At 43.9% G+C, this 9939-nt stretch overlaps 1 protein-coding gene across 1 annotated transcript in view; it reads left to right on the top strand.

Annotated features, from left to right (window-relative positions):
• Nucleotides 1-1268: 1268 nt before the first annotated feature.
• The window catches only part of wnk1b (WNK lysine deficient protein kinase 1b), a 120364-nt gene continuing 111693 nt past the window's right edge, over nt 1269-9939 (top strand). The window contains exons 1-2 of the mRNA XM_071522325.1: nt 1269-1818; nt 5286-7036. Coding sequence (XP_071378426.1) covers nt 6083-7036 — 954 coding nt within the window. The 5' untranslated portion in view covers nt 1269-1818; nt 5286-6082. The remainder of the gene's footprint in view (nt 1819-5285; nt 7037-9939) is intronic.

The raw sequence follows: 9939 nt of genomic DNA, 5'->3' as shown, positions 1-9939 counted from the left end.
CAATATCACAGCACAACTCTAAACTATACATGATATCCCTTATATAGAAATGTTATGAAAAATTCCATAAAGTAGCACAACAATCACTATTGATTACCACAGACGCATTCTAAGTTCCTAAAAGGAATTTTATAGCAATATTACAGTGATTTTTCATGAGGACTGAGCTTTTAAAGGGTATGAGACTCCTTCGGTAGTTCTAGTGATAAAACAGTGATGACGAGCACAGCGCGTCAGAGAGAGAGAGAGAGAGAGAGAGAGAGAGAGAGAGATAGCAAGTCAGGGCCACACACGCGCGCGCGCACACACACACACACACACACACACACACACACACAGGTTTCATCATTTAAAAAATAAACTATTTGACGTTAACTGTGGATGAAGCAAATCACAGAACGGGACATAAAATAACAGCATGAGGTTATGAACGACATAAAATGGTGGTTTACGTTGCAGCTGTGGACTACACCAAGCTGGGATGTTGGAGTTTGCCTCAGGTTTGGTAGAATAACTGAGTTGTCATTGCCTGCTGCTGCTACCAGTGTCAAGGTAGCCAGAATAAACAATAATAGTTCCGGTGAGAACCTTCAAAATAAAACCCCTATCGACGAATGCGTTGCAACATTTTGTATTTTTCAGTAATGCAGAGTACCAATGCAATAAACAATAGCCTATATAAGGAGGATTCTATACAAAATGTTTATATTTTGTGAAGATTTGTTGTTAGATTTCCAAAAAGTAGGCTGTTTGTCACAGCATCCATGACCATATAGGCAAGCTGCCTATAATTTCACTCAGTGATGTAGTGGTGAATATAAAGGTTGATAAACAACCAATATACCACTATAAACACAAATTAATTATATTTTCAGAAAAGCATTGATTCATGTTTTTTTTTGCTTCTTATCTTCATTAACCTACATCATGCAACTTGCAATGATATAGGTTAAATACACTATGAATTTGAGTCAGAAATATTTATGTTCGCCTAAAAATATGAGAGTAAACTCTATTGTGCAAACAAAAAGATGGGTAAAACACTCCATTTTTAATGTAATGGGATTTCAATTCGACTTTTGGTTGTTTTGCACACACCCCAAGTGTTTTTCACAGGATGATCGTTTGTATTTTTAGCTTTATTTTGAAGGCACACTCGCCCAGTATCCGGTATCATCTCGGTGAACTCTGTCTGATTTCACGCGGCGCTGCTTGTGTTCTAAAAGCCAACCGTCGCCTTGTCGAGTCATCATCGCCTGTCGAGAGCGGAGAGCAGATAGAGCCGCTGTCTGGCGGCTTCAAAACGGGGAATAACTGTGGATTACACCGGATTTATTGCAACATAGAACACAAGAGGAGTGAAATAGAGGTCGTAGGAACGGATTGGAGGTTGATACGGATGAGGAAATTGCATGGTTGAGTGAGGCTGTTGCCTTTCGTTGCCGTTGCAGACCCGGACACACAGACAGAGACAGAGAGAAGTACCGGAGCTACCGCGACACCAGCGAGCGAACTTGGCTTCTCTGCCCTATGGGAGGTGTCTTGACTGTCGGCCGTGGCTCTCTGCGCATACCGCTACCAGCTACCGCGTCCCAGCTCGGAGCTTTTGGGGATATGGTTGTATTTTTCTGTAAATAGCTTTCACGTCTTTTTCGGGGTTTTCAACAACCAACTGTAGCTTGAACGTGACGCACTAATTTGACATTTGTGCCGTATTTCTGGAGCGGACCCCCACTGCAGAGGAGTTAAAGGCTTGTTAATCAAGTTTCTACCCTTCAGATTTCTACGGTACAAGTGAAACCCACGCCGATGTAAGAGGTAACAGTACATGTTTTTGTTTTCGTATAATGCTTTTTCCAAAACGTGACTGGGTTGTTTGGTTATCTCTTGTTTTTTGCCTGTAGGCAAAGTTAGCTGCATAGCCTCGTTTTCTTGCCTGAGTTCCTCAACAGGCAAGCAGTGACCGTGTCTCTCTGCACAGCGCACGGTTTCGTACTCGCAACTGTCACGAAGCTGATGATAAAGGGAATTTGACGGATAAACCTTAATCCGTTTCAAACCCCGTAAAACATGTCAATACATCCCTTTTCCATTTCTCCCATGTAAGAGTAACATTTTTCCACAATTAACAGTTAAAATATGTTATATATCAATAACATAATCATCATAGTCCCATAATGCCACAGTCACCGTCATTCCCTCACGCCTGTTTCCCGGGAGTCTTAATTGTTGCTGTGTTCATTTTAACAGGATGGAAATTTCCCTTATTTCTTTTAAGTTTTGGCATATGGACTCTATCAATCATGTGCTGGTGTTGTTGATAACAAATCCTATCCTTCCCGTTTTAAAAAAAGCCTCCATGATATGTATCATCTTAGCAGCCCATCTGTCTGTCTGTCTGTAATAATACACATCTGTGCATACACATAGGCTATTTAAAGAATATGCATCCCTAAAAAATATTAAGGCTAACCAAAAATCACCTCTCACAACCTCACCTTTGTGTCACTTAGTTTAGCCACTGTTAATGAACTATTTTGCTTGGTGGATAAATGACAATTATTATTATTGATTAATTACGAGCGTTACTGCCACTTCATTAAAGCAGTAAGTCATGAGCGGCTGTGCTTTACAGTGACTGTACAGCCAAGACACACTACTTTGTGTTGTGCCTAACAACTCACCTTAGCTGTTCTAAAATCACTGTCAAATGCAGCCTCTCATGGCTTATTGTGTAAATCTGTCATTTTAATAACAGCAACAAGAGGGAGGCGTTTTTGTCTATTTTCAAGGGCAATTAATGTAATTATCAGCCCAATGTTTCCAGGGGATCATTTAAGTTTCATCTTAACTTAAACTATAAACTGATTTTTTTTTTCCATTTGGCTACGCAATGTGTGTGTAGGTAAGCTAGCCAACTTTCTTGCTCATGTTTCAGGCCACACACACATAGCCTAAATAAACACACACTCTCACACAGGGGGTAGGTACTGGGAGAGCACTGCTGTCCACTCATTTTGGGTTGGAGAGATTGTTTTGTGACTTTTTTTCAGGTGTGGGATCCAGATGGCAAACATATCAAAGGAAACAAAACAAACAATACGGTTCAATGGGATACTTGTCTCTTACTTTAGTCATCAGTCTAATTCTCTTTTCAACTAGTGTCATTTCAGATGTCAAATGTGATGCTTTATTGATGATTGTACGGAAATCCTCGTTTTGCTTGCCCTCCTCCACAGGGAGGTCAAAGGTCAGGCTCAGATGCAGAACAGTGACTGTGGAGCTCGTAGGGATTCAGTGTCTTGCTCAAGGACACTTCAGCAAGGCGGACACTTGCTGATACTGGAGCTTGAACTTGGGTCATCTGGTTGAAAAACGTTCTCTCTAATAACTAGGGCACCCAGCCGCCTTAAAAGCCCCAATGTTGACTGGCTGCATAATCTGAGGGATTATTTTAGGAAAGACTTTAGAAACCATTCATAGATCGTCATTATACAGACAACTGAATGCTATTGTTGTCATTGTTTTATTCTCTTCACCTAGTGTCATAGTTAAAGCTGCACTAGGCAGATTTTTATGTAAAAATGGGAGAGGAGAAGCATCCTGGTGGCTCGCTCGGCTGAGGCACATACCATGTAACTGTGACTTCCTGGGTTCGAATCTGGCCTGGGACCTTTGTAGCATGTCATCCCTCTCTCTCTCCCCCCAGTATTTCCTGTCTCTCTGTACTGTGACCTATCCAATAAAGGAAAAATACCCCCCAAAAAATATAAAACAAAAATGGAAGAAGGACATCCCATGCCCCCTAATTGAGAAACCGTAGATTTGCCATATTGGGCCAAATTAAATTCTGGTGTCAGGTATGGTCACTAGTGGGAAAACCTTTCGACCCACAGAAAGTGATGAAAGAAATTTAAGAGTGAAATACTAAACTGTCCCCTAAACAGCAGTGAGCAGCGCTCCACCCAGAGAAAGCTGGACTCACCAACGTTAGGTATTTTCCTCTCTTCCCTTTTGTTATCCCATGGTATGAAATGATCACAGACCGGTCAGGTTGGTAAACATGAGCTTGCTGTGTGCAGTTTACTGATGTCACATTACATGATTTCTGGGTATTGAAGTGAAACATTTCAAACAGATACCTCTAGCTACCATTTGGAGCTGCTAATGTGCAAAGTTGCAGAGTGCAGCTTGAAGTCCCATTCAGGAGAGACAGATCTTACTGAAGCACTCTCTACTGATGACTAAGCGTCAATAAGACTTGTGGAAACTTGTTATAAGTTGTTTTTTTTTAAAATGGTTTAACATAATTTACTTCTGACATAACGCAACAAAGCGGCCGCTGTTCATTGATGTTTTTGACGGTCATATGACTTTATAGCAAATTTTGTTCTGTGAATGCCAATATGGAAATGGAATATGAGTTATCTGTAGGCTATTACGGTGTTTAAGGCAAACTGCCAATTCAGTCCTTCAGAGGTAATCACAAAATTCTTACTGAAAATGTTTGCATAAACCCATAATGTAATTTTCAATGCAATGCACTTATAAATTGTCCTCAGACTTACCTTTACTTTCTGCGGAAGTTCTCTCTCTCTCTTGCACTCTCTCACACAGTGTCTGTCTCCTCCTCTCTCTCAGTCTCTCATGTTAAGCTGCCGAATTGCCACAGAGTAGCCTAACCTTGAGGTCAGTCAGGCTGTGGTGACTTTGGGCTAAATTTAGAACATGGAGCAAGTAGGCCCACCCTCCACTGCATCACTCCACTGCACACTCGAGGCGATTGGAGGGGGGGGGATTTGGGTGGGATGGGGGTGTCTCTTTTGTTAACAAGAGCTTGACTCGGACTTTAAAATCTGAGCCAGACTTGACCTGAACTCAGAAATGTCCTGCCCAAAACAAGTGTGAGGAATATGCTTCACCAGATATTTTCACTATTTTACCAACCAAATTTTTTATGAAAAGAACCTTCAAATGATGGTTTGTTTCCTGCTAATGCTTGCCAGAGTTGAGAAACTTATCAGCTACAGCCAAAATTGTGGCAGTGTTTGGCTGGTGTTCATTTCCCACCCTGCCTCCATCACTCAGGCCAGTTTTTGCAGCGGCTGGTCAGTGTGTGTATTCTACCAGAGACTTTGGCAGGTAACCAGCCATCATTTGGAGGTTCTATCAAGTTGGTCAGGGTCGGTAAAGTAGCTGGTGAATTTTGCAATTTACCAGCTTGTGGCCTGCACGTAAAAAAAAAGTTTGTTAAATGTTCTGACCCCTCTCTCTTTTCTTTCCAGTGACTGGAACCGAACCAGACCAAGCGGGGCCAGGCTAGGCCAGGCTAGGCCTACCTAGCCTTCTCTCTGGCCCTGCCAGGCCAGGCCAAGGACCTCTCAAGGGAATCCTACCTTCACCCAGAGGAGGTGGCTTTGGCCTGTTCTTAAAAGTACTTTACCAGGCCTCCAACTCAGCTGCAACAGATTGGATTCCGATCATATTTTGTCTTATCAGGTCTTGGGAGGTGGTGCTTTTCTGCTACATCTCCAGTCCTTCCATGTCGTGGTGGTCCCTCTCTGGATGTTGGCAGCAGGATGGATGCGGGTGTTGATTTGACGGGTGTCATCGTGTTGCAGTGCTCGCACCCCACCTCCTTTGACTGCTTCCGCTTCTTCCTCTCGTCCTTTTCCTCCCTGATCATTAAGAGACAGCCCCTTCCTCTCTCCCGGGGCCCCCCTGCCCCTGAGCGCTGCAGAGTAGGGCCCTGGAGAAACTGTAGGTTGTGTCGTTGAAACAACAAATCTTGCAAAGAGGAAGGAGAGTTAATAAATCTTCGCTAACAAACTCCCAAGCACAACAAAGATTGAGTCATTGATATATCTGAATATTTTCTATTACCCATCCTCTTCCCTTTTTCTACTGATTGTTTGAGTTTGATTGGAAGTTGGAAGACTTCCCCTTTGAAAAGGAAGCTTGCTGGTCGAGATTTACTCACACATACACGCAGTTTACACATAGGTTGGTCTAATTACTCACAGAAAAGGTTTTTATTTATAATTTTTGAATTCACTTTTTTTGTTCTGGGTCTTGGAGAAGAATGTCTGAAAGCAATAGCAGCAGCAAAGCGGTGAAATTCATTGCTCCTGCCCCTCCTCCTCCCTCTTCCTCCCCCTGTCTGTCACCCCAGACCCCCCACAAGAATGTGAACGGTTCTGCCAGTTCAGACACGCACGTGGTGGAAAAGCTCAGCGGACACCCGGAGGTCCGACGTCGGCGCCATACGATGGACCGAGACTCTAAAACAGCCGAGCACCGTTTCTTCCGGCGCAGCGTCATCTGCGACTCCAATGCCACAGCTTTGGACCTGCCCAGCAAGGCGGCCGTGATACTCACCTCGCCTCCAGACTGTGAGGGGCCTCCCAGCTTCTTCCTTCCACAGCTGTCGGGGCCTGGACCTGGGGCAGGAGACGCTGAGGATGGGGAGGCACCTAGAGGCCCCTCTTTGCAAAGTACGACACTTGAGCCCTGTCTTGGCGGGGAAGTTGCAGAGGGGCACATAGGAGATGCTGGTGGCGGTTTAGCCGTTGGCGGTATAACAAGCGCTGTTACAACTGATAGCAGCGTTGGCGTTAGCGGAGATGGGGCAGTAAAAGAGCCCAGCCCGACAGTATTGGATGTTACCGACAAGACAATGGGCAAACAGCCCAATGTTATGTTGCCCCCTGGAGGGTCAGAGGACAAACGACAGCTGGTAAAAGGCGGGAAAGTGATAGAACCCGTGGATGAGTGTAGCAGTAGTAGTAGTCCTACAGAGGAAAAAGAGAGGGAGACGGAGGAGGAGAAGGGGCTAGCGAAGGCACGAGCAGAGCAAAGAGAGGCAGAGAAACGAGTGCAAGAGGATATAGAGGAGGTGGAGACCAAAGCGGTAGGGACCTCGCCGGATGGACGCTTCCTGAAGTTTGACATCGAGATCGGAAGAGGCTCCTTTAAGACGGTGTATAAGGGACTGGATACAGAGACTACTGTGGAGGTGGCCTGGTGTGAGCTACAGGTAGGTCCATGCTCAAAACTTATCACCCCTTCAATGTCTATGCTCTGTCTTTCCGTTTATCAGTCTAGTCTTAATTAAATTTTCATTCATTTTGAGGTTGTGATTGTGAAGTGACTGCAAAGTGACTAGTCTGTGAGGAGTCTTAATTCCATTCGGGGATTGGAGTTTTACTTATCTCTTTTTAGTATTTACTGTACGTGCTATTTTTACTTTGCGTTCTTGAGGTTCCTGATATGTGAGAACTTCCTGTTAACCCAGCTGCTTTCCTGTGTAAATGTGAAGGTTCATGGAATGTGATTACAATCTGATTGAAATTGGAGATTAACACTGATTGCGTCTCAGGTGACAAAGTTGCATGTGTGGATATGTCAGAAGAGTGTTTTTCTGCATTATAGATAAAGGGTGATGATTCATTTGGCAATTTTTGTCCTTAGCAGGCAGCAAAGTGAGACAAAAATGTATTCTTATGTTTCCTGGCAACAAGATATTCATGTGATTAAAGCAGCAAAATCGAGGCAACTGGTTTTCAGAACTTCCCCTTAAGGTAGTCACAGCCTTAAGGTTACTGATTAGATTTTCAGATGAAGCTGGTTTTGGTTTATTCGTCTCATTTTTGAGTTGCTTTGAGTTTGAGACATCAGTTACCCTGGTGCATGTGTCTCTTGTGTAAAGTTTAGCTTTCGCTGTGAACGGATGTGGATGCCGTCTCACATTGGCATCACCACAGCTTTCATCCTCTCGTCAGAGCAGGAGAGGATGAAGGGGAAGATGCTGAAACTATCGTCGTCCCCCATGAATGATGCAGGGCCAATCAGTAACAAATAATGTTGCCTTGTGATATATAGTGTGGGACAGGACTAATTGAACAGGAGCTGTAACTCAGTGGACTGTATCTTTTGAAATATACTTGGCTGACTGGTTATTCAAGTTTTTTTTTCAATTTTGGCCTATAATTGTTGCTCCCCCATGGGCCAATCATTGTAATTTTGAAAATGCTGGGATGCAGTGGTGAGATGCATAATTTTCCCAAGTTTCATCAAAATCCAACCAGTGGTGTCTGAGGTATTGCCTATGACTGACGGACAAACAAACAAATGGATGGAGAATGATCCATAGTCCCCAATTTATCTCCCCATAATTTCATTGTGGTGGAGGACTAGCCAAAATTGTTGATTTGAGATTTGAGATTTCTTTTACTGTTGTACATCTCTCTTTTATAGTTTCAGAGCTAGAGGGTAACTTCTTGTATTTGTTGATTTGTGGAAACTCTATCCCCTCAGTGTGGCTCAGGTGCTTTTCTCGTATCGCTTACGGTTTTGTTTTTTCCTTGTTGCATCCCTGCAGTTAACCTGCTCCGTGTCTCTGGTATTAACGGTTGAGTTAACTTGTGTGAACGGATGCTGTGGTGTGTCAGATTACCGTTACCACAGGTTTCATAAATCAGTATTGGGTGAGGAGGAAGATGCTGAACAAACGGGCCCTGAAATTAACTGTGAATGTGTGGGTTTGATTGTCTGATGGCTCATAAACCTGCCTGTTTTCTGTTCAGGATGTCTGCAGGATGCTGTGAATTTGTAGGATGGTGGCCTAAAGGTTAGGGTAGTTCGCTTGTGACCAGAAGCCCAAATTCCCAAACCATGGGGGAAAATCAGTGTACGGAAAGTGAATGAGTAGTACTATCCCATCTCTCAACCACTGCAGTTGAGGTGCCCTTAGCAAGGCAGGTAACCTCTCAGCTGCTCTAGTGGAGCTGCTTGGTGGCCAACAGTAGAAGACTGTGGTTGTACTGGGCAGCTCCCAGTGTGAACATGTGGAACTGAATGAACGTGAAGCAGGGCGTTACTGAAAATGAGCATTCATTCTCAGCAAACTGTCTCTAGATAAATAAAGGTTACAAACAGACAGAGTCATTATTAGACGGTGAATTAGAGGTTGGTGAAGTATGAAACATGAGACAGGATGGCACGCAGTTCACCACAGGATGCTGTTGCTACACTCCGGTCTACTGGTGCAACTTCTGCTGTGTGTGTGTGTGTGTGTGTGTGTGTGTGTGTATGTGTGACAGAACGAGGGTGAGAGAGAGAGATCATAGATGTACAGTAATTGTTTATGTGTGTGTGGGGGTTGAGGCAGAGAGAAAGTGAAGACAATCGAGAGAGCTCTCACAGCTTGCCTTGTTGACAAGTAGGCAGAGACAGAGGTGCGTTCCAGAGTCGGAGATGTAGGCTAATGGTCTCGGCTGGTCATATGACATTCAGGGTACTGACTGAGCTGAGGTTTTAGTGGAAAACAGCTACATGGACTCACGTGGAACTGCTTGCCTTGATGTCTAAACACTGCTTACTGGGTCAAAGACACAAACATACAAGATTGAGTATTGATACATCAAGCCTACCTTATATTTTTTCAGAGAGAGAGAGAGAGAGAGAGAGAGCCAAAGGTTATGAGCCAGAAAGCAAATACATTTTCACACATAGAGGAATATTAGACATGTCTTATCCTGAACTAATGGTAAATGTTAATAGTGCTCATTGAATGTAATGGACTGGAAACCACACGCTAGCCCTGCCTGGCCCTGAGGTGGAAACTAGGCTAGCCCTGTCTGACCCTGTAGTGGAAACCAGGATGGTTTTTGGGCATGTAGTGGAAATTGATCCAGTATGTGGCCCTGGAAACCAGAGTAGCCCTGGTTTGCCATGCCTTGTAGTGGAAACCAGGCTAGAACTGTTTGGTCCCTGTAATGGAAACCAGGCCAAACCTAATTGGCCCTGTATTAGAAACCAGCCTAGCCCTGTTTGTCCCTCTAGTGGAAACCATACTAGTCCTATTTGGCCCTTAAGTGGAACCCACATCAACCATAAATCAGACTAGTCAGATGAGTTAAGACTGTATAATTCAATGAA

This window comes from Centroberyx affinis, unplaced genomic scaffold, assembly GCF_046629955.1.
Source record: "Centroberyx affinis isolate AG114_WGS23_722 - 3 ecotype Tasmania unplaced genomic scaffold, CSIRO-AGI_Caff_v1 ptg000976l_1, whole genome shotgun sequence".
NCBI classification, from domain to species: Eukaryota; Metazoa; Chordata; class Actinopteri; order Beryciformes; family Berycidae; genus Centroberyx; species Centroberyx affinis.
The sequence above is the reverse complement of the archived record's forward strand: the minus strand, read 5'-3'. Positions and strand labels throughout refer to the sequence as shown.